The 27,793-nt window shown below is 45.0% G+C and overlaps 1 protein-coding gene across 1 annotated transcript in view; it reads left to right on the top strand.

The window, feature by feature from the left end:
• Nucleotides 1-27,793, top strand: part of ak8 (adenylate kinase 8) — a 76,447-nt gene that overhangs the window by 8,895 nt on the left and 39,759 nt on the right. The window contains exons 3-8 of the mRNA NM_203773.1: nucleotides 1,173-1,222; nucleotides 3,387-3,500; nucleotides 11,115-11,183; nucleotides 24,319-24,400; nucleotides 25,513-25,584; nucleotides 26,047-26,247. Coding sequence (NP_989104.1) covers nucleotides 1,173-1,222; nucleotides 3,387-3,500; nucleotides 11,115-11,183; nucleotides 24,319-24,400; nucleotides 25,513-25,584; nucleotides 26,047-26,247 — 588 coding nt within the window. The remainder of the gene's footprint in view (nucleotides 1-1,172; nucleotides 1,223-3,386; nucleotides 3,501-11,114; nucleotides 11,184-24,318; nucleotides 24,401-25,512; nucleotides 25,585-26,046; nucleotides 26,248-27,793) is intronic.

The following is a 27,793-nucleotide window of genomic DNA, read 5'->3' on the forward strand; positions in this document are numbered from 1 at the left end:
TAAACCCAATAGGGCTGTTCTGCCCCCAATAAGGGGTAATTATATCTTAGTTGGGATCAAGTACAGGTACTGTTTTATTATTACAGAGAAAAGGGAATCATTTAACCATGAAATAAACCCAATAGGGCTGTTCTGCCCCCAATAAGGGGTAATTATATCTTAGTTGGGATCAAGTACAGGTACTGTTTTATTATTACAGAGAAAAGGGAATCATTTAACCATTAAATAAACCCAATAGGGCTGTTCTGCCCCAATAAGGGGTAATTATATCTTAGTTGGGACCAAGTACAGGTACTGTTTTATTATTACAGAGAAAAGGGAATCATTTAACCATTAAATAAACCCAATAGGGCTGTTCTGCCCCAATAAGGGGTAATTATATCTTAGTTGGGATCAAGTACAGGTACTGTTTTATTATTACAGAGAAAAGGGAATCATTGTTCAAATTTGAATTATTTGATTACAATAAAGTCTATGGGAGATTGCATTAACTTTATTTGGAGATTTCTGGATAATGGGTTTTCAAGTTACGGATACCATACCTCCACTGTATATTGTACATTGGCCCCTAAGCTCAGTTGCTTGTAAAACCACCTTCAATAAAGGTACCTCCTTGCGTGTTTGGCGCCGCTCAGTCCTTCCTGCCAAACAGACTGTTGTGCTCCCTTTGCTCCCTTTTAACTGCAATAACACTTGAATTCTGGGAATAAAAACATTGAGACTGTGCTCAGAATTGCACCTTGCTCACTGCACTTGCGGATGTGCCCTATGGTGATTCTAAGCAACTGCCCAATATCCATTCATTCAAGGTTTTTTTTTTTTATTGAAATGTATGTGTAAATGTAATTGCTATTAAAAGCAGTGTCTGTTCCTTTCTGCACTGCTGGTTCTGTCTCTTAAACCAATGTAGTAGAAGTCAGCCTCCAGCAACTGGAGAGCTGTTGAACAAAAAGCTAAATAATTCAAAAATGGCAAATAATGAAAAAATTAAGACCAATTGCAAATTGTATCAGAATAGCATTCTCTACATCATACTAAAACTCATTGTAAAGGTGAACAACCCCTTTCAAAATGTGTTATTGATGCACAGTACAGGAGGGAAGCTGTTTGCTGGTTTTCTGATCATTTATATGCTATTTAATATGATTATTGTGTATTTTTGTATCCCACAGTACCTAGAGTTTTCATTCTGGGCCCTCCTGCATCCGGAAAGCACACTATGGTATGTACAGTGTTTTCTCTCCTACTCTACATGTTGTATTTATTCTCACTAAATGAATTCTCAGATCCTTCTTATTGTTTATTATCTACTTTTAATTGTTCATTTGTGGCTAATGCCCACTTAATGACTGGCTTTGAGCCAAACTGCTTGTGCAGTAAAGGAAACTCTTATGGCTGTGATTCTTAAGCTATGGGTCAAAACCCACCTTTAGATCCTGACCCTGCCCTTTGCAACCATATGACCCCCAGTGGGTTTCATTGCTTACCCCATACCCCAGGCTGGCACTCCACTTACACCAGCCCATTTATGGCAGAGGGGGGCATCGGACATCTTCCTCCTTTTTCCCAGAAACCCTCTGCACCAAGTCAGGCTCTTTTCCAAAGTGCTTGGTCCAAGCCTGACCTGGTGTGAAGGATTGCACGGAGAAAGATGGCTGCCGTCTCCCCTGCCTTAACCTACTCTATTCCAGTGCAATTTTAAAGTCAGTGGGTGTGCCTTCCAAATTGGCACCCCCAGTTTCTTTAACTTTTGTTGACTTTGAACCTTGGTGCCAGTTTTTAAAAAAAAAAAAAAAGGTTAAGGGTTACAGGACTGATTATTAAAGGACAAGTAAAGGCATGATCATTTATTAGGTAATTATACTCACTTAATCACTTATCACTTACCTTACACCTCGGGCTGGCACTTCTCTTTGATAAATAAACATATAAGCGCCACTTTTGCCCCAGGATCTTTGCCATGGTCTGTGTTAAAGCTGATTTTACTGTGCTGTGCATTTACACAGCCCAAGCTGGGGATCACTGGGACAGGGGACAAGATGGTGGCATTGTACTCACTAGAATACTACCCTAGGGTGGTGTATTTTTCAGCAGAGGAGCATGGGCCTAGGGTCAGAGGAAGCTATTATAGTCTTTGGGGGGGTGTAAATTGTTACCCCAAGTGATTCAGCTTTTACTTGGTCTTTAAATTGAATTAAAGGGAAACTATACCCCCAGAATGAATACGTAACCAACAGACAGTTTATAAAATGTTAAGTGGCCTATTAAAAAATCTCCCAAACTGGAATATATATATCAGTAAATATTGCCCTTTTATATCTTTTCCCTTGAGCCGCCATTTAGTGATGGGCTGTGTGCTCCCTCAGAGATCAGCTGACAGGAAGTGACGCAGCTCTAATTGTAACAGGAAGTAGAGCGGGAGCAAAAGGCAGAACTCTGCACATTCATTGGCTGATGGGGCCTAGCATGTATGTGTGCCTTGTATGTATGTATGTATGTATAACTTTATTTATAAAGCGCCACAAGGATACGCAGCGCTGTTCAATCTTACAATATACACAATTACACACAGGGAGGACAAGTGTTATTATAAATACAATAAATAAGTATAAATACACAGGGAGTAAGTGCCATGTGGTATGAGACACAGTAGGAAGGAGGTCCCTGCCCCGTAGAGCTTACAATCTAAGTGGTTGAGTAACATACAGGCACAAATTGGAAGGTAAGAGTGTACTAGGCATGGGAATGAGCCTTGGCTTGTTTGTGTGCACTGTGACTCCTATGATCCCAAGGGGCGGCCCTTAATACTTAAAATGGCAGTTTCCTATTTAGGATTACCCAATGGCACATACTACTAAATAAGTATATTTATATGAAAATGGTTCATTTAGATGAAGCAGGGTTTTACATATGAGCTGTTAATGCAATATATTTGTATGGAGACCTACATTGTTTGGGGGTATAGTTTTCCTTTTAAGCTTGAGTTCCCCTGCATGTTGGTTGGTGGCATCCCTACCCCCAAAGTGCCGACTCCCTGCCCAAATTAGCAGAAGCAAACAGCCGAGATGCAGACTGATGATGTGATTATAAGACGCCAAAGCTTTATTCCACCCTCCGGCTGGCGTGCAGTTGTGACATTTGTACACGGCAGCCCCTTGTAGTGTCACACAGCCCCCCGAATGTGGGCTCAGGCAGAAGCCTCCCCGCGCAACAACAGAGGCGCTCGGCTGTGTTTAAACATACATTTGTTCACAGATCATTTATTTAAAGCGCTAGCTGCAAGGAGGCAGTGGTTCGCTTGGCATGAAAAAAAAAACCGGGGGCCTTTGAAACCTCTTTTTTTCCTTTTGCTAAAAAGTTGGACTTTTCTTTTTCTCTCCCCGCAGGCGAAGCTGCTATGTAAGCGTCTGAATGCCACTCACCTCACTCCTGAGAGCGTCTTGTCAAGTGATGTGTCTTTGCTGGCGAAGGAAGCACAGTCATACAGAGATAAAGGCCAGGTATTGCTCGTGGTACACATGCATTATTTCCAAAGGCAGCTCTCCCCGCAGCCCGGGGACTGTCACTTCTGTTTGCAGGGGCCCTCGAACGGATCACACTTGTGTAAATCTCACTAACGAGCTTACCTTCTTTAAAGGGGATCTTAACCCAAAAAAATCATGTGAATATACAGAGCTGTTGTGCAGTCTGCATCCTGTCTTTGTTTTTGGTGGTTGCTGAGATTTTAGACAGTTTTGAACTGCTAATACAAGGCTTTCAACTTAGTAACTCTCTCTGAAAGCCAGAGACCCTAACTGCTTATGCACTTCCTGTGTAGTCAGTTAAATGGGTGGTTCATACTTTGAGTATGTTATAGAATGGCCAGTTCTAAGCAACTTTTCAATTGGTCTTCATTATTTATTTTGTTTAGTTTTTTAAATTATTTGCTTTCTTCTTTGGACTCTTTCCAGCTTTCAAAAGGGAGGGGGGTCACTGACCCCGGAAACCACAAAACTATTGCACTGTGAGGCAACAATTTTACTGTTATTGTTACTTTTTATTACAGGTATAGGACCCATTATCCAGAATGCTCCAAGGGTATTTCGGATAAGGGGTCTTTCTATAATTTGGGTCTCCATACCTTAAGTCTACTAAAAAATCAATAAAACATTAATTAAACCCGATATAATTGTTTTCCATCCAATAAGGATTATTTATATCTTAGTTGGGATCAAGTACAGGTACTGTTTTATTATTACAGAGAAAAGGGAATCATTTAACCATGAAATAAACCCAATAGGGCTGTTCTGCCCCCAATAAGGGGTAATTATATCTTAGTTGGGATCAAGTACAGGTACTGTTTTATTATTACAGAGAAAAGGGAATCATTTAACCATTAAATAAACCCAATAGGGCTGTTCTGCCCCCAATAAGGGGTAATTATATCTTAGTTGGGATCAAGTACAGGTACTGTTTTATTATTACAGAGAAAAGGGAATCATTTAACCATGAAATAAACCCAATAGGGCTGTTCTGCCCCCAATAAGGGGTAATTATATCTTAGTTGGGATCAAGTACAGGTACTGTTTTATTATTACAGAGAAAAGGGAATCATTTAACCATGAAATAAACCCAATAGGGCTGTTCTGCCCCAATAAGGGGTAATTATATCTTAGTTGGGATCAAGTACAGGTACTGTTTTATTATTACAGAGAAAAGGGAATCATTTAACCATTAAATAAACCCAATAGGGCTGTTCTGCCCCCAATAAGGGGTAATTATATCTTAGTTGGGATCAATTACAAGACACTGTCTTTTTAGACAGGCTTTCCGTAATTCGGAGCTTTCTGGATAATGGGTTTCCGGATAAGGGATCCCATACCTGTACTTATCTTTCCATTCAGACTTTCTCCTACTTTTATTCCAGTCTCTCATTGCAACTCTACCTTAGCAACCAAATAACTGCTAAAATTTCAAACTGGAGAGTTGCTGAATAAAATGTAAAATAATTAAAAAAACACAAATAAAACTTGACGACCAATTGTAAATTGACTCTCTACATCATACTAAAAGTTAGCTCAAAGCTGACGCTCTGCTGAGCCAAAAGCCTGATATTGGCAGTCTAAATACGTTGGAAACCACGAAAAATAGAACATTGATGTTTTTAAATTATTTGCCTTTCTCTTCTGCCTCTTTCCAGCTTTTAAATGGGGGTCACTGACCCCAGCGGTCAAGACCTTTTGATCTGTGAGGCTGCAATTTTATTGTTATTTTTTGCTTTTTATTACTTATGTTTCTAGTCAGTCCCTCTCCTATTCATATAACAATCTCTCATTTTATCTGCTGTCTGGTTGCTAAGGTTAATAAGACCAATGTTTACATCATACTAAAAGTTAATTTAAAGGTGAACTGCCCCTGTAACACTTTGTTTTTGGGCTATTTAAAAACATGGCTCCTAAAGCACCTGAAACAGCAATTAGTGCCATAACCATTAGGTTTCTAGGTTTGGGAAGTCATAATGGGTCACTTAAGGCGGCCATACACGGGCCGATTGTAGCTGCCGACATGGGTCCCTTAGACCAATTCGGCAGCTTATTGGCCCATGTATGGGCACTACCGACAGGCCTGCCCGACCGACATCTGGCCTGAAATCGGGCAGGTTAAAAGATTTACTTGGATCTGGGACCTCATTGGCTCCATTAGCCTACATTCACCTGATATCGCCCACCCGTTGTTGGGGATATTGGGAGAAGATCCACTCACTTGGCGACATCGCCACGCGAGCAGATCTTAATGTGTATGGCCACCTTTAGGGACCACCAGAGAACCTGACACAATGGGTCAACTGTAAAGGTGCCCATACACACTAAGATCCGCTCGCTTGGCAAGGTCGCCAAGTGAGTGGATCTTCTTCCGATATCCCTACCTACGGGTGAGCAATATTGGGCTAATTCAGTCGTTTGACCCTGGGGCCAAACAATCAAATTAGAACGGCGGGCATGGTCGCCAGTCGGTTTGGGGACTGCATCAACGAGCCAATATGTTCCCTGAAAAATCAAACCTGCACAATCGAGATCTGGCCGATTTCAGGCCAGATATCAGTCTAGCAGGCCCATCGGTAGTGCCCATACACGGGAGGATAAGCTGCCGAATCGGTCTAAGGGACCCATATCGGCAGCTAGAAATGGCCCGTAATGGCATAGGTTTCTTTACAGACCCACCAAGGAGATAAGGAATTGCTGGGAATTGTGCTAGGCATTGGCCTTCTAGGGTCTGGGCCCACAGCGAGATCCCCTGATGCTGCAGTAGGACACTCCGACATTGGTCTCTCTTTACATCAAACAATAACATTATTGGTGAGGGAAGGTCTTCAATAGTATTACGGCAAACAGGGGTGGTGTTATACCTTGTATCTTGTAGTTGCCTTAGTGTGGGCTATTGCATTAGATTGGCTGTTATATGGCCACATCATCTGCCATTGTGTCTTTGTCGATGTTTGAGTGTAGGTCACCAACAGCCAATCATCTATTACAGTGGCTGTCAGTTCAGTTCCCCTTGGAAGTCCAACCTTTGGTTATTCAGTCATAGCAAATCAGTTTGTGTCCTAAATCACCTTTGAGTTAACTTTTAGTATAATGCAGAGAGTAATATTCTAAGACAATTTGCAATTGGTCTTCATTTTTTTATTATTTGTAGTTTTTTACTTATTTCAAGTTACCTTAGCATCCAGGGAGTGGTTTGCATGGGAGACTGGTATATGAATAGGGAAGAACCTGACTAGAAATGAAAGATACAAAAAGTACCAATAACAGTATAACTGTAGCCTCACAGAGCAATAGTTGTTTGGCTGCCGGGGTCAGTGACCCCCATTTAAAAATGGCAAGGAGTTGAAAGAGTATCTAGAAGGGTAAATAGGCATTCTACCCATTCTTACCCTAACTGGCATTTAGGGTGAAGACACAGAGCTGCTTAGTAGCAGCTACTTGTCACGGCTACTAAACACCAGAACATCCCCTGCCATAGACAATACTGAGAATTGCCTCTGCTAAACTCACGTAGAGACAATTATCAGTAAATCATCAGCATTGTCTATTTTAGTAGCCACGACAAGTAGCTGCTACTAGTAGCTCTGTGTCTTCACCCTAAATGCCAGTTAGGGTAAGAATGGGTAGAATGCTTCACCCTTAGGGTGCTCTAGGCCAGTGTTGGACTGGCCCACAGGGATACCTGCAGGTGTCAGTGGGCCCTCCTGCTTCTAACCATTTGGCCTAATCCATGGCCATTCCCTATTTCTCTATAGATGACCATACGAGGCCACCAAACGAGGTCGCCAAGTGAGCAGATCTTCCCGACCTATGGGTGGGCGATATCGGGGGAATTTAGGCTAATTTCATTGTTTTGCCCAGGGGCCAAACGATGGAATTAAATCAACAGTTATGGGCGCAGTCGCTTTGGGGACCGCATCAACGAGCCGATGCCGTCCTCAATCCAACTAAATTTTTTAACTCACCCGATCGATATCTGGCTGATTTCAGGCATATAGAGATTGAATGAGGAGTGGAGGAAACAGTTTGGAGAGTGGGCCCATGGTCTAGGGTTTTCTGGTGGGCCCCTGCCATCCCAGTCTGACACTGCACTAGGCACCACCCCTTCCAATATGCCACGCCCCTTAGGGGCCCAGCACCACAGTTTGGGAAGCACTAAAGGCTCCCATACATGGGCCGATAGAAGCTGCCGATATGGGTCCTTTGGACCGATTCGGCAGCTAATCGGCCCGTGTATGGGAAGAAACGAGCGGCCTGGCCGACCGATATCTGGCCTGAAATTGGCCAGATCTCGATCGGCCAGGTTAGAAAATCCAGTCGGATCGGGGACCGCATTGGCTCATTGATGCGGTCCCCGAACCGACTGCCCCATGGCCGCAAATATAATCCGATCGTTTGGCCCCAGGGCCAAACGATCAGAATATTTTTTTTTAAGGCCACTTGCTACCCGATATCGCCCACCCGTAGGTGGGGATATCGGGTGAAGATCCGCTCGCTTGGCGACATCGCCAAGCGAGTGGATCTTATAGTGTATGGGGACCTTAGGTGTAAGTAAGTAAGTGTGGCCGGATAAGGGCACAGAGGAGGTTTATCTTTGTGCACAAACAACATTGTAGTGGGCAGGGGTGGCACCAGAATGTTCATGGGGCTACACCAACCTGCAGCTAATCTGCACATTACAATGGTTATAGGGCTAGACCAACCAGATCATTTGGACTATTCAAAGGGCAAGATAAACCTCGCTCATGTGACACCGACCTTCAATCTAAAGCTGAGCAGTTTGCTATGTGAGCGGCACACACCGCGCACCCTTCATTGCTTCCCTGCTCCCATCCCGGGCGCCGCGTCTTTGCTCCGGCAGATACATCTGGAAGGGAGCGAGGGCAATTAGCAGGATTCACTGCAAACCTCTTTGTTAAGCTGCAGGGGTTGTTTGAAATCTTCAGAACAGATTAGTGGCTCTGTGTGGCTTCACCGCCTCGGCTATATATCTTTAGCCTGTTAATCCTGCCATGATCAGCCACGGGGATTTGCCTTCGCTCTTAATGAGGGACAATGGCTTTCTGCCTCTAATACCATTTATTTAGCCGTCTCAGGTGCTGGCCCGCTCTCCATTTCTATTCGTGTGTATTAGAATGACATTACATGCGGCCATGGACAGAGACCAGATTTATTTACTGTATAATGATGTATAAGGCTTATACTCACAAAGTCCGCTTTAATTACAAAAAGTCCTTAGATGCCATTGGTATGTTTTAGCATGGGTGGGATAAAGGGGAAGTTAACCTTTATAATGACTTTTAATATTGTATAGATGTATGCCCTGACCGGGATTCAAAATAGGCCCTGGCATTCCCAGTACCCAGAGGCACAAACAGCCCCCCCAGCCCAATAAATAGTGACTGTCTGTGGCACCTTACAGCCCCCCTGGCATTCCCAGTACCCAGAGGCACAAACAGCCCCCCCAGCCCAATAAATAGTGACTGTCTGTGGCACCTTACAGCCCCCCTGGCATTCCCAGTACCCAGAGGCACAAACAGCCCCCCCCAGCCCAATAAATAGTGACTATGGCACCTTACAGCCCCCCTGGCATTCCCAGTACCCAGAGGCACAAACAGCCCCCCCCAGCCCAATAAATAGTGACTGTCTGTGGCACCTTACAGCCCCCCTGGCATTCCCAGTACCCAGAGGCACAAACAGCCCCCCCCCCAGCCCAATAAATAGTGACTGTCTGTGGCACCTTACAGCCCCCCTGGCATTCCCAGTACCCAGAGGCACAAACAGCCCCCCCCAGCCCAATAAATAGTGAGTGTCTGTGGCACCTTACAGCCCCCCTGGCATTCCCAGTACCCAGAGGCACAAACAGCCCCCCCAGCCCAATAAATAGTGACTGTCTGTGGCACCTTACAGCCCCCCTGGCATTCCCAGTACCCAGAGGCACAAACAGCCCCCCCCAGCCCAATAAATAGTGACTGTCTGTGGCACCTTACAGCCCCCCTGGCATTTTGGCCTGTATAGATGGACCTATTCTAAGTTACTTTTCGGTTGGTTTTTATTATTTATTGTGTATGTGTTCTCACTATTAAAGGGGTTGTTTACCTTTAAATTAACTTTTGGTTTGATGTAGACAGTGATAGTATATGACAATTCGCTATTGGCCTTAATTTTTTATATTTGTTTTTAAATTAATTTGATTTTTGTTCAGCAGCTCCCTGGTTTGGAATTTCAGCCTGTATTTGGTTGCTAGGGTGCAATTTAACCTAGCAACCAGGACGTTTTTTAAAAGGAGACAGAGATATGAATAGAGGAGATAGATAAGTAATAAAAAATGAAAATTAACAATAAAATAGTAGCCTCAGGGCTGTGACGGACGAAATGCCACCCCACTGGCGAGAATGTAAATCGCCGGTGGGATGGCATACGTGGTGCGCCAATTTGCTGAAAGCAACGAAGTTGCCTTGAGAGACAACTTTGGTGCACCACGTATGCCATCCCACCGGCGATTTAAATTCTCGCCAGTGGGGTGGCATTTCGTCCGTCACAGCCCTGAGGCTACTATTTTATTGTTAATTTTCATTTTTTATTACTTATCTATCTCCTCTATTCATATCTCTGTCTCCTTTTAAAAAACTTCCTGGTTGCTAGGTTAAATTGCACCCTAGCAACCAAATACAGGCTGAAATTGTTTCTTTTGGTGCTGGGGTCAGTGACCCCTCAATCTAAAAGCTGGAAATAATCTGAAGAGGAAAGCAAATTATTCTAAAAATATAAAAAATAACAAATGAAGACCAGTTGAAAAGTTGCTAAGAATACACCATTCTATATTGGAGGGAGGGGGGAGAGACCCTGGCAAACAGAAAACCTTTCATTCTCTATTAGGAGAAACATTTCCTTTAGTTAAGTTACCCTTTAAAAAAAGTTTTTATATGCCCGATTTGATGTTTGAAAAATATGATTAAAAACAACAGTCGAATGTGCCAACTTTGTGGCCCTAAGAGACTAAAATGAAATATATAAAGTTGAATAAACCATGTTTAGTGCAGACCAACGTGCCAGGAGAAGGCGGCGCCACCCAAACAGAGAGGCCCAGTTGTGCCGCGATGAGGCCCCAAGCAAGTGCTCCTTTTCCTCTCTCTGTTCTGCCGGTTAAATTGGCTTGGTGGCGCTGCGCAGGCTGGCACCCCTGGTACAGGCACGTCTGGATTTTTGACATGACACATCAAAGGTGCGCAGCAGACACCCGGGCTGCCTACGAGCAGCGTGACGCACCTTTGGAAGGCGAAATGCTCAAAGCCACAGATTTGCTCTCCAGCAGCGCCAGGTTCTGACACACCACCCACAGGGACCTGACGACTGAAGACAGGACGCTTACGTTTATTTTATTTTTTTTTATTTATTCTCCCGTCCTTTTTATCCCGTCTCCTAAAGGGCGCGCGTGTGCGTCTGTGCGCGTTATTATTTTATCATTCGCTCCTATAGAAGGGAATGCATAAGCAGATGTTTCTGAACTCCGTGGGTCGGCCCCGCTCCTTTGCCATTCCGTGCTGTTGATTTTATATAATTTTTTTTTTTTTTTTGTGTTTCCTTTAGGAAGTCCCAGATGAGCTGTGGGCCAAGCTGATGCAACAGCGACTGTCAAAAGTGGACTGCATTAAACGAGTAAGCAGGGTTTACTGACGCTGGGGGAGATAAACAAAATAAATTCATTATAGGATACAGCCCAAGCAGATGGTGCCTGTTCTTTGAGGCTTTTTCAGTTGTTGTTGTTGTTGTTGTCGCACGTATTTGTGCTTTGCCTCTGACCTGAACACATGTGATTCCCATGCACTTAGCTGGGCAAATTATGCACATGATATACACAAATAATATAACATGGTGGGGAACATAAACAAGATCCTATCTGATCCCCCCCATTGTAAGCAGCAGTCCTGCCCTGCTTTATGGCTGAGATTCTAGCTATCTGTATAACAGAGCATTCTGTCACAGTGGCACAGATCCTATCTGATCCCCCCCATTGTAAGCAGCAGTCCTGCCCTGCTTTATGGCTGAGATTCTAGCTATCTGTATAACAGAGCATTCTGTCACAGTGACACAGATCCTATCTGATCCCCCCCATTGTAAGCAGCAGTCCTGCCCTGCTTTATGGCTGAGATTCTAGCTATCTGTATAACAGAGCATTCTGTCACAGTGGCACAGATCCTATCTGATCCCCCCCATTGTAAGCAGCAGTCCTGCCCTGCTTTATGGCTGAGATTCTAGCTATCTGTATAACAGAGCATTCTGTCACAGCGGCACAGATCCTATCTGATCCCCCCATTGTAAGCAGCAGTCCTGCCCTGCTTTATGGCTGAGATTCTAGCTATCTGTATAACAGAGCATTCTGTCACAGTGGCACAGATCCTATCTGATCCCCCCATTGTAAGCAGCAGTCCTGCCCTGCTTTATGGCTGAGATTCTAGCTATCTGTATAACAGAGCATTCTGTCACAGTGGCACAGATCCTATCTGATCCCCCCCATTGTAAGCAGCAGTCCTGCCCTGCTTTATGGCTGAGATTCTAGCTATCTGTATAACAGAGCATTCTGTCACAGTGGCACAGATCCTATCTGATCCCCCCATTGTAAGCAGCAGTCCTGCCCTGCTTTATGGCTGAGATTCTAGCTATCTGTATAAGAGAATATTTTGTGTGTATTATTAAACCAAAAGTATATCACCTCACTCCTCCAGACATATCATATAGCTATACCCATGGTACTGTGGATGCATAAATCATGTATTCCTTTCATTTATTATAGAGTGAATGGCTGAATGTGAATTATAGATACACGTAGTGTAAATACAGGAGGACAAATGGCCAGCTGAGATTGTACCAGTAAGATATATATAATGATTTTGGATATACATAAAGCTATAAATAAATGCTTTATGGTGGCTTAAAAACCCCATACAGGTCTGCGGGAGTAAAAAAACAGGTCCGGGGGTCTGGGTCCGGTTGCGGATCAGCAGGTCTGGGTCTGCTCCACTAGAGGTCCCTTCGGTGAGGGCACTTTACTTCCCCTTTAAGTAGAGGAATGTGTAGCGTGCAGATGAGTGTCTATTAGGAGAATAAAGTTGCTAATGAATGCGCACATATGCTAATTGCTGAGCTCACAGGAGATCAAAGGCAGAACAAGGAGAGCTTTGTTGATTGCCTGGGGGCAGGTGGCGGAGATAAAAAGCAGCCCGAGCCGACAGCACCTAATTGTCAGCGTCAACAGCCTGGCGGAGCCTTTTAGCGCGTATGCTCAGCATTATGAGCCATTAGCTCTCCTGTCACCTCACAGCCTCTCTAGGTCCCCATACACTATAAGATCTGCTCGCTTGGTGATGCCGCCAAGCGAGCAGATCTTCACCCGATATCCCCACCTACGGGTGGGCGATATCGGGTAGCAAGTGGCTTTAAAAAAAAATAATCCAATCGTTTGGCCCTGGGTCCAAACGATCTGATTACATTTGCGGCCATGGGGCAGTCGGTTCGGGGACCGCATCAACGAGCCGATGCGGTCCCCGATCCGACTGGATTTTCTAACCTGGCCGATCGATATCTGCCCAATTTCAGGCCAGATATCGGTCGGCCAGGCCGCTCGTTTCTGCCCATACACAGGCCGGTTAGCTGCCGAATCTGTCCAAGGGACCCATATCAGCAGCTTCTAACGGCCTGTGTATGGGGGCCTTTAAGGTCCCCATACACGGGCGGATTCTAGCTGCCGATATCGGTCCCTTAGACCGGTTCGGCAGACTATCGGCCCCTGTAGGGACACAAATGACGGGCCTGCCTGACCGATATCTGGCCTAAAATCGGGCAGATATCGATCGGGCAGGTTTAAAAATTTAGTCGGATCAGGGACCGCATCGGCTCATTGATGCAGTCCCAGAAACAACTGCGTCTATTCCAGTCATTATAATTCAATTGTTTTGCCCCAGGGCCAAACAACCGAATTAGCCTAAATTATCCCGATATCCCCCACCCGTAGGTGGCATAACTGGAACATACCAAGAACATATGATCATGTTTTACATGTTTTAGCTGTTCCTTCAAACCATGTCATGTTAATCTCAGCTGGCAGTTTATTGGCCTGTGGTCGGTCCCAAAGCGATCTGGTCATTTGTTGCCATTGCTAGACAAACTGAACCTGCCAAATAAAGGCAGTTGTAGGTCAGGAGTTATAGTCACAAATATGGCTGATATACTTGGGTGCCACTACTACCGTGTGGATCCCTGCACGCTGGGTGGCACCCAAGTACATCAGCCATACACAGTACATGTGAATTCTCAGGTCTTGAATAGAGGTTTATTCTTGGGACGACAGTTTGTTTCTGAGTTTTTACGGGAAGGAAAATCGGCTCCAATGGGAAGCACAGATTATGGGAGTGAGCCAGTCCAGCACCCCCATTGGTCAGAGTGGCACATACATGCACACCTGGGAATCTGATTTGCCTTTCTGAGAAAACTGGACAGCTTTCGGGGGGGGGGGAATAAACACAACAGGACAAGAGTGAAGACACACTTGGCTACTAGTAGCAGCTACTTTTCCATGGCTACTAAACCCCAGAAAATACCCTGCCATAGACAATATTTAGAATTGCCTCTGCTTAAACACACATAGAAACAATTATCAGTAAATGATCAACATTGGGTCAAACGATTGAATTCTAACAGCGGCAATGGCACAGTCGGTTCACCGTATCAACAAGCCGATTCGGTCCCCGATCCGACTAAAGGTGGCCATACACGGCCGATTCTAGCTGCCGATATCAGTCCCTTAGACCGATTCAGCAGCTAATTGGCCCGTGTATGGGCACTACCGACGGGCCTGCCCAACCGATATCTGGCCTTAAATTGGGCAGATATCGATCGGGCAGGTTAAAAAATTTAGTTTGACCGGGGACCGCATCGGCTCGATGATGTGGTCCCTGGACCGACTGTGCCTATACCCGTCATTATAATGCAATCATTTGGCCCCAGAGCCAAACGATCAAATTAGCCTGGATTCTCCTGATATCGCCCACCCTTAGGTGGGGGATATCGGGAGAAGATCCGCTCACTTGGCGACATTACCAAGCGAGTGGATCTGAAGGTGTATGGCCACCCGACCCAATTTCAGGGCAGATATCGTCGGGTATGGCCGTTGTTTCTGCCCCTACACGGGCTGATAAGCTGCAGAATTGGCCCGTATATGGCCCGTGTAAGTCATAGGTTCCACAGATTATTATTTGTGTGGGACAGTACCTTTTTTTGAAGCTAGAATGGGGTGTGGCTTTCATCAAAAGTGGGTGGAGTGTATGCCTTGGCATATATATATGGGTATGGCCATTAGCACAACAAGTCGGGGGCACCTTAACGGGTATGTATAGTTAACCCAGGCCTATCAGCTCTAACGGGCGTCACCTTCTTTTGCCCCCCCCCCACCCATTAATTCACGTTTACAGCCTAGTCACCCTTGCACCCAAATTAATGTATACGTCTGCACTTGATAAACATTTAAATGCACCCAAAAATCCTCAGTAACAGTGGTGAAGAGAGTAGGGGGTGTGATTCGGGGGTGTGGCCAGAGACATAATAGGGTGTGGCCAAGACATGTCCTTCCTTTAACATCCCCCTGTTTCTAAAGTTAATTTCCCATTAAGTCCTCAAAGAGTTAATATTCTATTTTTTTTCCCCCCCTCTCTCTCCGAGCCCAAACGTCGTAATCTCTTGTAATCAGCACGTCGTGATCCAGAACTAAAAAGTCCAGACAGGAAGGAATTAATGAGGAGAGGGATTAGTTGCGCTCGGCTGCCGAAACTTGTATGCTATAATCAATAATGCAGCTCCTCCCTTTGAACTTACACGGCAGAATTAAGGGTTTTTTTTGCAATGCAAAACTCTGCACTTGAATTATTTGTAGCTACTGAGCACCCTGGCTGCTCTGCTGGGCCCACATGTTTCACTTTATTACTCTAATAACCAGCAATCAGGGCTCTGCCAATCAGCCTGCTTATATGTGTAAGTATGAATAATGCACCCTATATATATATAAATCACCAAGGAGTTTTTATGACCCTATATCCAGGTCCTGGAACTCTTTAAATATCTTTACACTTCACCCAGCCCATTGCCCCTCTGATGACTCATATAGGGGTGGGATCTGCCACCAAGGAGGAGGGGTCAATGCTATTACATCATCAAAGTGAAAGGGCTCTGCTTCAAGTTTGAACTTGCAGGTGGGGTTCCTTTTCCTGTCCCAAATCCCATTCAAGCAATGAGTATGGGGCCATTCTGCTTACTACTACCAATGTACAAATCTGTCGCTGGCCACGTGACTGGCCGTGCTTTCTCATGACTGGCCGAGCTTCCCCGTGACTGGCCATGCCTTCTCGTGACTGGCCGTGCTTTCTCGTGACTGGCCGAGCTTCCCCGTGACTGGCCATGCCTTCTCGTGACTGGCCGTGCTTTCTCGTGACTGGCCGAGCTTCCTCGTGACTGGCCATGCCTTCTCGTGACTGGCCGTGCTTTCTCGTGACTGGCCATGCTTTCTCGTGACTGGCCGAGCTTCCCCGTGACTGGCCATGCCTTCTCGTGACTGGCCGTGCTTTCTCGTGACTGTCCGAGCTTCCCCGTGACTGGCCGAGCTTCCCCGTGACTGGCCATGCCTTCTCGTGACTGGCCGTGCCTTCTCGTGACTGGCCGTGCTTTTTCGTGACTGGCCGTGCTTTCTCGTGACTGGCCGTGCTTTCTCGTGACTGGCCGTGCTTTCTCGTGACTGGCCGTGCTTTCTCGGGACTGGCCGTGCTTTCTCGTGACTGGCCGTGCTTTCTCGTGACTGGCCGTGCTTTCTCGGGACTGGCCGTGCTTTCTCGTGACTGGCCGTGCTGTCTCGTGACTGGCCGTGCTTTCTCGTGACTGGCCGTGCTTTCTCGTGACTGGCCGTGCTTTCTCGTGACTGGCCGTGCTTTCTCGTGACTGGCCCTGCTTTCTCGTGACTGGCTGTGCTTTCTCGTGACTGGCCCTGCTTTCTCGTGACTGGCCCTGCTTTCTCATTACTGGCCATGCTTCCCCGTGACTGGCCAAGCTTTCTCATGACTGGCCAAGCTTTCTCGTGACTGGCCAAGCTTTCCCGTGACTGGCCATGCTTCCCCCTGACTGGCCATGCTTCCCCGTGACTGGCCATGCTTCCCCGTGACTGGCCATGCTTCCCCGTGACTGACCATGCTTCCCCGTGACTGGCCATGCTTTCCTGTGACTGGCCATGCTTCCTCTTGACACCAGACCCTGCATTCTTCAACAGATCACATTTCCCCTAGCAGTTTCTTCTAAGTGGATCACTAGAGGGAGAGGTGGGTAGATCTACATGAGTAGACAATCCTGCCCAGGGGCTACTGGGCTGCTGCCCAGGGTTGAGGTTCTTCTTACTTTGCTTCATTGCAGGAGTGGCCCTGATCCTGGCCAATATTGATGTACCCTGGGTGGCATCCATTGAGCAAGTTTTAAAATTCCACATGCCCAGGTACCATACCTGCTACTGTTAGTTGCACCTGTAACCACAACACCTCTTCTCTTCCTGCAGTTTTGATCATTCGGGTTGTCAGCCAAAGCAAAGGGCCACACATTCTTACAGTATTTGTCCAACCAACAAGACTTGGCCACCTCAACGCCTTCATAGAAGCCAAGAACAGAGAAACAGTAGAAACAAACCAGTAGGATATTTATGGTGGCCCATATCTCTGACTTATAACAATATGGCTGCCCACGAATTTGCTTACTTGGAATCTCCAACTTTTCCCCCAAACTCCTAACAAGCTACACACACAAATAATGTTAAAAAAGGAGGAAAAAAACACCCTGTAAGTATATGGTGGAGATTTCTGTTTGTCCAATTTATGCTGTTATTCTGACAGCGGGAGCCAATTGTGCCCCCCCCTCCCCAATTTCTCCTTGTAGACTGTAAATGCTAACATAATGGAATAATATTCAGCCCTGGCCTGGCAGCCGGGTGTTTTATTTCTCCGTGCTGTATCGTTGCATTGGCATTAATTGCTTCACTCCCGTCCGCTGACAGCAGAAAGGGCAGAAATTTCTCTCCCATTCCCTGACACCTCCCCGGTTTAAAGATGTCAAGCTCAGCCTCGGAGGAGGCCGGTTTTTATTGATCAACAAGCCTGCCGAGGCTTCCCGCAGAGTGTTAAATCTCATCTAAATGTAGTTTGGCGTCCGGGGGGGAATAGGCTGCCAGGTATTACGGCGGAAAGTGGGGGAACTTATTGCAGGCAATGGTGTTCGGAAGCAAGGCTGTTCGATGACTTGTCACCCCACTGAGGCTCATAGCGAGCGGGTAATGTCCCACTGAATTCTCAGCCAAGTGCTCTCACCCCACACGAGACGACTTGGGGGAGATCCTGGGGGGAAATCTTCCTCTTCCAACTGCTTTTTTCCGAGCAAACTCGCGTCCGTATAGCGGAGTGAATTACAGCTATTTATTTCATTATAGCCATTGTTAGCCCGCCGCAGCATGATGGATCTGCCCGTCGGCCCACAACTCCGTCCATTGTTGCCGTAAACGATTTATGTGGTGTCTTAATCACCGGAATCTCCGCGCTGAATTGTCGATACTATGGGTCCCACATCTCCGCTTGGACGTGTCCAACACAACTCTGCCTTTATTGTTGTCCACTTATTGTAGCGCTGCAAAGAGGTACTTCTGTAGGAACACGGACACACAGGGGCTTTAACCACTGACTGCCAGGATGCTGCCATGGTTTTATGGTATGTCCAGGGGCTCTATCTATCGCTACCTTTTCTTTTTCATTATTAGCTATATTCAGCTAAACTCTCCCCAGCTTCTCATCTCATTCCTATGGGAAGACGGTCGTGACTACAGAGGACTCTTATGCATGACTGAGACTGCAAAATACAGTGGTAGTACTTATCCAGCCCCATCTTTAAGTAGCTATATTCTACTAAAAACTCCCCAGCTTCTTCATCCCATGTCCTTCTTGCATCTCCCTCTAGCTTCCTATGGGAAGAAGCTTGGGACTATAGAGAAGTCTTACGCAAAACTGAATCTGCACAATATATTGGTATTAGTTTTCCACCCACCTCTTTATATTTCCATTATTAGCTATATTCAACTAAAACTCCCCAGCTTCTTCATCTCATCTCCTTTTTGCATCTCCTCTAGCTTCTTATGGGAAGAAGATTGTGACTATAGAGGAGTCTTATGCAAGACTGAAACTGCAAAATACAGTGGTAGTACTTATCCAGCCCCATCTTTAAGTAGCTATATTCTACTAAAAACTCCCCAGCTTCTTCATCCCATGTCCTTCCTGCATCTCCTCTAGCTTCCTATGGGAAGAAGCTTGTGACTACAGAGAAGTCTTACGCAAAACTGAATCTGCACAATATATTTGTAGTAGTTATCCACCCACCCCTTTATATTTCCATTATTAGCTATATTCAAGTAAAACTTCCCGGCTTCTTCATCCCATGTCCTTCCTGCATCTCCTCTAGCTTCCTATGGGAAGAAGATTGTGACTATAGAGGAGTCTTATGCAAGACTGAAACTGCAAAATACAGTGGTAGTACTTATCCAGCCCCATCTTTAAGTAGCTAGTAGTTATCCACCCACCCCTTTATATTTCCATTATTAGCTATATTCAACTAAAAACTCCCAGCTTCTTCGTCCCATGTCCATTCTGCATCTCCTCTAGGTTTCTATGGAAAGAAGCTTGTGACTACAGAGAAGTCTTACGCAAGACTGAATCTGCACAGTATATTGGAAGTAGTTATTCGCCCACCTCTTTATATTTCCATTATTAGCTATATTCAGCTAAAACTCCCAAACTTCTTCATATCATGTCCTTCCTGCATCTCCTCTAGCTTCCTATAGGAAGAAAATTGTGACTATAGAGGAGTCTTATGCAAGACTGAAACTGCAAAATACAGTGGTAGTACTTATCCAACCACATCTTTATATTTCCATAAGTAGCTATATTCAACTAAAAACTCCCCAGCTTCTTCATCTCATGTCCTTCCTGCATCTCCTCTAGCTTCCTATGGTAAGAAGCTTGTGGCTACAGTGAAGTCTTACGCAAGACTGAATCTGCACAATATATTGGAAGTTGTTATCCACCCAACTCTTTATATTTCAATTATTGGCTATATTCAACTAAAACTCCCCAACTTCAACTCCTGTCCTTCTTGCATCTCCTCTAGCTTCCTTTGGGAAGAAGATTGTGACTATAGAGGAGTCTTATGCAAGACTGAAACTGCAAAACACAGTGGTAGTAGTTATCCAGCAATCAAACTGTTTCTGTAATGGAGCCGCACACACATACATATGCAGTCGGGGAGCTTACCCCATTTATTATGACCACCTTGATCAAGTTTCGGGGGGGATACACCCTCCCTTCGTCAGGATCAAGTAACAAGTGTGTTATTAGTTATCCAGCCCCATCTTTATATTTCCATAAGTAGCTATATTCAACTAACACTCCCCAGCTTCTTCATCCCATGTCTTGTCCTGCATCTCCTCTAGCTTCCTATGGGAAGAGGTTTGTGAATACAGAGAAGTCTTACGCAAGACTGAATCTGCACAGTATATTGGTAGTAGTTATCCACCCACCTCTTTATATTTCCATTATTAGCTATATTCTACTAAAACTCCCCATCTTCTTCATCTCATCTCCTTCCTGCATCTCCTCTAGCTTCCTATGGGAAGAAGCTTGTGACTACAGAGGAGTCTTACGCAAGACTGAATCTGCACAGTATATTGGTAGTAGTTATCATGTCCTTCCTGCATCTCCTCTAGCTTCCTTTGGGAAGAAGCTTGTGACTACAGAGGAGTCTTACGCAAGACTGAATCTGCACAGTATATTGGTAGTAGTTATCATGTCCTTCCTGCATCTCCTCTAGCTTCCTTTGGGAAGAAGCTTGTGACTACAGAGGAGTCTTACGCAAGACTGAATCTGCACAGTATATTGGTAGTAGTTATCATGTCCTTCCTGCATCTCCTCTAGCTTCCTTTGGGAAGAAGCTTGTGACTACAGAGGAGTCTTACGCAAGACTGAATCTGCACAGTATATTGGTAGTAGTTATCATGTCCTTCCTGCATCTCCTCTAGCTTCCTTTGGGAAGAAGCTTGTGACTACAGAGGAGTCTTACGCAAGACTGAATCTGCACAGTATATTGGTAGTAGTTATCATGTCCTTCCTGCATCTCCTCTAGCTTCCTTTGGGAAGAATATTGTGACTATAGAGGAGTCTTATGTAAGACTGAAACTGCAAAATACAGTGGTAGTACTTATCCAACCACATCTTTATATTTCTATAAGTAGCTATATTCAACTAAAAAATCCCAGCTTCCCCATAGCTTCTTCATCTCATGTCCTTCCTGCATCTCCCTCTAGCTTCCTTTGGGAAGAAGCTTGTGACTATAGAGGAGTCTTATGTAAGACTGAAACTGCAAAATACAGTGGTAGTACTTATCCAACCACATCTTTATATTTCTATAAGTAGCTATATTCAACTAAAAACTCCCAGCTTCCCCATAGCTTCTTCATCTCATGTCCTTCCTGCATCTCCCTCTAGCTTCCTTTGGGAAGAAGCTTGTGACTATAGAGGAGTCTTATGTAAGACTGAAACTGCAAAATACAGTGGTAGTACTTATCCAACCACATCTTTATATTTCTATAAGTAGCTATATTCAACTAAAAACTCCCAGCTTCCCCATAGCTTCTTCATCTCATGTCCTTCCTGCATCTCCTCTAGCTTCCTTTGGGAAGAAGCTTGTGACTATAGAGGAGTCTAATGCAAGACTGAAACTGCAAAATACAGTGTTAGCACTTATCCAGCCCCATCTTCCATAAATAGCTATATTCAACTAAAACTCCCCATCTTCTTCATCCTATGTCCTTCCTGCATCTCCTCTAGCTTCCTATGGGAAGAGGTTTGTGAATACAGAGAAGTCTTACGCAAGACTGAATCTGCACAGTATATTGGTAGTAGTTATCCACCCACCTCTTTATATTTCCATTATTAGCTATATTCAACTAAAACCCCCCAGCTTCTTCATCTCATGTCCTCCCTGCATCTCCTCTAGGTTTCTATGGGAAGCCAGTTGCGACTACAAAGGAGTCTTATGCAAGACTGAAACTGCAAAATACACTGGTAGCAATTATACAGCTGCCTCTTCCTATTTCCAGTATACAAAGGGAAGATTAAAATCAATTAACTAGATAATCATGGCACATCTTGCTAACTGTACCTTGGGGTTAATTGTGCCCTACAATAACCACTATAGCAATGGGAACATGAAACGCGTGCCGTGTAATTGTCTAACCCTCATTAACAGCGCCATGTTATTCGACTCAGTAGCAAAGTCTGTTTGTGAGTCAGGTCTTGTCCGGCCATGCTTCCCCCCCCCCCCCCCCCCCGGTTAATGTTTGCATCTCTCGGCCCCTGTGACTGTCCGTATATATATATTTATAAGCAATTTTTTTTTTTTTATCAGTGACATCTGCTAGAATCTTGTCCCTCCTGTGATCCCATGCTCCGTGCAGCTGTTCAGACCTCCAGCTTGGAGCTGTGCTCAGGGTGTGCTGAGCAGACGGCTTTTTTGATGTGTGATAAAACAGAACCAAACCACTGGGGGTATTAAGCCGGTGCCAGCAAGACAAGGAGAGCACATCAGAATATCAATTAACCTGTTCCCAACAAAGCACACAGCTCCGCGGCGGAATAGACATTTCACTGATGTGTCAAGGCGCCGGATAATATATACTAATTAAAAGGATTGATTGATTTTTTCCCCTTTATTTGCATGCTGGTGTACTTGTGGGTTTTCCGAGACCCTGGGAAATAGCTGAAATCTCCCAAAATAAAAAAAAAATAACCAAATAACGAAACCTGGATGTTCTAGGGTGCCGAGCTTCGTTTGTTGGTGTTCTCTATCAGTAGAACTCCAGCTCTCGTGGCTTTATCCGGGAGAATGGGAATTTGCTACATATGACTGCGGGACTGTATATATATAAGGTACCAAATAAGAAGAATAAAGGGATAAAGACCAAACAACAGTAGAAGAAGGTAATAGAGCAGTGGGAAGGACTATAGTCCTATATATTTTTTACTAGGTTGACCTTTTGTAGAGTTGGACATCTTTTTATCATTTAAAATTGGATCAGAACGGAGCATGGGATTCAACCACCTTGGGCAACAAAATGGTATATGTGGCCATAAGCTTTCTGATTCTTTATGGCAGGGTATGCCAAACTATTTGTACTTGCCACAACTAGATATAAGAATTTTTGGTGAGCCACACAAGCATGAATAGAGTTCTTTGGGGGTGCCAAATAAGGGCTGTGATTGGCTATTTGGTAGCCCCATGTGGACTGCTGGCCTGTAGGAGGCTCTGCTTGGAGTAAAAATGTGTCTCCTAGACAAAAATGTAAAAATGGCACCTTCATTGGGGCCACTGGGAGAAACAATATGTTGCTCATGAACCACTGGTTGGGGATCACTGCTCTAAAGTATGTCAGCATATTAACATGAATAGGCAGCTAAATAAAGGACACTGGAAGCAACATCCAATGGGTTAGTGAGCAACATGTTGCCCCTGAGCCACTGGTTGGGGATCACTGCTCTATGTAAAAGGAGCTGGGGAGCAACACAAGCATAAAAAAGTTCTTGTGGGTGCCAAATTTGGGCTGTGATTGGCTATTGGTAGGCTCTTTGTGGACTAACAGCCTACAGGAGGTTCTGTTTGTCAGTATACATGGTTTTTCTGTAACTAAAACTTGCCTTCAAGCCAGGAATATGCACCTACATAGAGGACACTGGAAGCAACATCCAATGGGTTAGTGAGCAACATGTTGCTTGTGAGTCACTGGTTGTGGATCACTGCTCTGCGGTATCTGAGCATATTGACATATACTCTAGTGCAGGGATCCCCATCCTTTTTTTTTACTTGTGAGCCACAAGTCAAATATAAAAAGACTCGGAGAGCAACACAAGCACCATAAAAGTTCATGGAGGAGCCAAATAAGGGCTGTGATTGGTTATTAGGCCGCCTCTATGCACCCTATCAGCTTACAGGGGGCTTTATTTGGTAGGAAATCTTGTTTTTATCCAACCTAAACTTGCCCCCAAGTCAGGAATTCAAAAATAACTCCCTGGTTTGGGGGCACTGAGAGCAACATCCAAGGGGTTGGGGAGCAACACTGGTTGGGGATCCCTGTATTCCTGTACACCACATTGGCCAACTTTCCATTCTTACATTTATTTGAAATAACAGCTCAATGGCTTCTGGTGCAAAATCATGTATCTCCTCATGTATTGGTACAAGCTTTTGGTCCATCAATAGTTTAAACTGAATTCTACAGTGGTACCGTATATGGGTTACAACATGGCTGAAAAAGCTAGATGAAGAATGAAAGTTTGTACAGCAGACTTTTCGGTACATTGTCTATTCCCCTTCCAAGACTGTACATTCTGGTTTGACAAGAGGCCAGCTGGGCACACTGTGGCACTAAGCGAGCATAAACATATTTATTACACCAGCTTCCATTGTTCTTCTGCCTCTTCATCCAAACAGCTGGTAAGAGAGGACAATAGCTTGCACAAGGTCACATACAAAAAGGCAAGTACCCTCCGTGTTTTGCTTGTAGACCAGTAGAAAATGTTGCATTATCCTCTTGCTGGTTAAGTGCTGTCTCCTTCTGTAATATTTTCTACTACTTTATCCTACTTTCGACAACTTACTTTCTTCCTTGGCTTTATTTTAGGGATGGATTTTGGAAGGGTTCCCCAAAACACGAGAGCAAGCGCTAAAGCTGCAGATGGCTGGAATATGCCCTGACCATTTAGGTAAGCTGGCATCCATCTTAATGGTACCAAAGTAGCCAAGAGCAGTGAAGAGCGGGTCAGGTATCTTCTGCAAAGGAAGCAGTCCAAGCAAAGGGTTTAAGAATAATATTCTCCATTAATGATAGAGTTAATACTTGAAACATAATAGAAGAACTCAAGTAAAGGCTAAGTATCATGGTTATCTTTCTCCTGATTTCTTGCTTAGGAACAACGCTGGTTATCACTTGAGCTCAGCATGTTAGATCTAAGTTTTTGGACACCATTGGTTTCATGGATACCTGTGTTTAAGAAGTCCACTTTCCCTTTATCCTGGGCAGGGTTGGACTGTGGTGTGCAGGGCCCACCAGGGCTGCCACCCCGCTTTCTGCCAGGGATTGGTTCTGGGCCAGCGGAGCCCACCAGGGCTGCCACCCCGCTTTCTGCCAGGGATTGGTTCTGGGCCAGCGGAGCCCACCAGGGCTGCCACCCCGCTTTCTGCCAGGGATTGGTTCTGGGCCAGTGGGGCCCACCAGGGCTGCCACCCCGCTTTCTGCCAGGGATTGGTTCTGGGCCAGCGGAGCCCACCAGGGCTGCCACCCCGTTTTCTGCCAGGGATTGGTTCTAGGTCAGTGGGGTCCAACCCTGCTCCCAGGGTCCGTTAGTGGAACAGCACAATTTATGATTTATATATCAAATTCTCCAGTGTTCTTAAGCAGCTCAAAGTCAAATTTATTTAGTTGTCTCCCTGGTTTTTATCTAGAACCTTATAAAGAGTGTTTAATAACCCATATCATTCCCTCCCCCAATGGAGCTTACAGTCTATTACCTTCAGGTCGATATCATCAAAAGCTGGTCAGGTTACTAGTTTGTGTTGTATGTGGAACACCTAGAGGAGAGCCACACCATTACATGGAAAAAATACAAACTCAACCTTGGTCAGAATCGATCCCGACACCACAGAGCATGTGTGCCAACCAGCCGTGTGTTAATGACTCTGCAGTTTATTTATTAGACATTTCCTAATACCTATTGTTTGCAGTTGATATTTTCAAATCTCCAGTTAGATACCTGGGGGTACAACATTCTGAATATTGTGATTGCTTGACTTTTTTTCCTTTTTTGCTTGACTCTAGTTGTGCTGGATGCTCCAGATATTGTCCTGATTGAGAGAAATATGGGGAAAAGGATTGATACTGCAAATGGAGGTAGGCACGGGCTTAACTGAAGCACGATTGGAAGTCCCTATATTTAGTTATAGACTGATGCCTTTGCTAGTGTGCTGCTTGGCATTCTGGGAACATTCTGGGAATCAAGGCATTCTGGGAACTTATACCTGCCATAGAAACCAAGGTTTCCAATGTGCCCTTAGCCAGGAAAGCCTTTTCCTGGCTAAGAAGTCTACAGGTGGCCACACCAGTGCCAGTAGATCAGATTACTAAGAAATGGATCTCCATTATGTTTATGGTTGATGATGACCACTTGTGGGTCATCTCCTTCTCTATTTAAACTTATAAAGACTTCTCCATAAACTTATAAAGACTTCTGCTACCATAGTGTAAATCTAAACAAGAGAAGCCTTACAAAGATAATGTAGCAGATGAACTGATAGCTTGTATAATGGCATTGGCAGATTTATGATGCTAATGAATGGATCTCTGTGGCTTTAGAGGTCTATCACACCACCTTCGACTGGCCCAGTGACCCCACAGTGCAGAGGAACTTGGTGGAACCAGAGGGAATCTCTGAGGAGGAAACTGGACTACGGCTCATAGAGTACCACAGAAATATCCCAGGCATATTGCGCACTTACCCAAAGACGTCCAAGAAGATAAACGCAGACCAGCCATACATGGATGTCTTCTCACAAGGTAAGGAAGGGGAATATTCTTAAACATTAAGCAATGGAAATGTTTAATGGCCAGCACCTTTGGTGAGTTGGATGAGTGAGTTCCACCTAGACCAGTGATCCCCAACCAGTGGCTCGGGGGCAACATGTTGCTCACCAACCCCTTGGATGTTGCTCTCAGCGCCCCCAAACCAGGTAGTTATTTTTGAATTCCTGACTTGGGGGCAAGTTTTGGTTGAATAAAAACAAGATTTCCTACCAAATAAAGCCCCCTGTAAGCTGATAGGGTGCATAGAGGCTGCCTAATAGCCAATCACAGCCCTTATTTGGCTCCTCCATGAACTTTTATGGTGCTTGTGTTGCTCTCCAAGTCTTTTTACATTTGACTGTGGCTCACGAGTAAGAAAGGTTGGGGATCCCTGGCCTAGACAGTGCATGTAGTCTATATGTAAAGCAATCACCCACATCAATGAAACTTTGTGAGCCTAGCAATGTAAAGACAGCTAGCTGTTGGCTTGTTGCAGACAAATAAAATAGGTGGCAGGGCTATTAGATAATGGCAGGGAGAATGAAGAGTAGGTAGATAGGAGTTATGAGCTGGTGTACCGTAGAGTATCTCTGGCAGCATTATATGAAATTGATATGTTTGCACTTTACCAAGATGTGGGTCTTCATAACTACCCACATTTTTCTTTATTAGCCAATTAGGTGCTACACTTGAAACTGCGCACATTGCCAGGGTTGGATTGACCTGGCAAACATCCAGAGGTAGACCTAGGCCCTACAGCAGCCCAGCCAAGGGCCATTCCCACCCTGGGCATAAATGAGATCTATGACATTTAAGGCTGTCTACAAGCAGGCTCTGAATATGTTCTTATTTGAGCAGTAGAAGGCCCAGTGTAGGTTAATGGCTGGAAGCATTTAGTCAGTCTATTATTTATTTATTTAGTAACATTTATTTATAAAGCGCCAACATATCCCGCAGCGCTGTACAGTAAGTGGGTTTCATACATTGGACATACAGAGTAACATATAAAGCAATCAGTAACCGATACAGGAGGGGAAGGGAGCCCTGCCCAAAAGAGCTTACACTCTACAAGGAGTAACATATAAAGCAATCAGTAACCGATACAAGAGGTGAAGAGAGCCCTGCCCAAAAGAGCTTACAATCTACAACAATTAACCAATAGACTTGTGTGTGACCCCAGTGATCCCTGGGTGCTTGGGTACAAACTTCCTGATGGCATCTCCTTGGCATCCCGTAGTGTCATTGTGCCCTTACTAGCACCTACAGGCAAAAGATATGGCCAGATGTTTCCAGGGGATAACTATTCCTCACTTCCAAGTGCAGAAAAAAATAAAGGGTAAGTTTAACTATAAATAAAATGTCAGCATGTTGTAGATGGCCCAATCTAAACAACTTTCTATGTGAGTTAAGGCCCCCATACACAGGCAGATTGTAGCTGCCGATATGGGTCCCTTGAACTGATTCGGCAGTATCTGCCCGTGTAGGGGCAGAAACGAGGGGCCTGGCCGACCGATATCTGGCCTGAAATTGGCCAGATCTC

The sequence above is a fragment of the Xenopus tropicalis genome, chromosome 8, assembly GCF_000004195.4.
Source record: "Xenopus tropicalis strain Nigerian chromosome 8, UCB_Xtro_10.0, whole genome shotgun sequence".
Lineage (NCBI taxonomy): Eukaryota > Metazoa > Chordata > Amphibia > Anura > Pipidae > Xenopus > Xenopus tropicalis.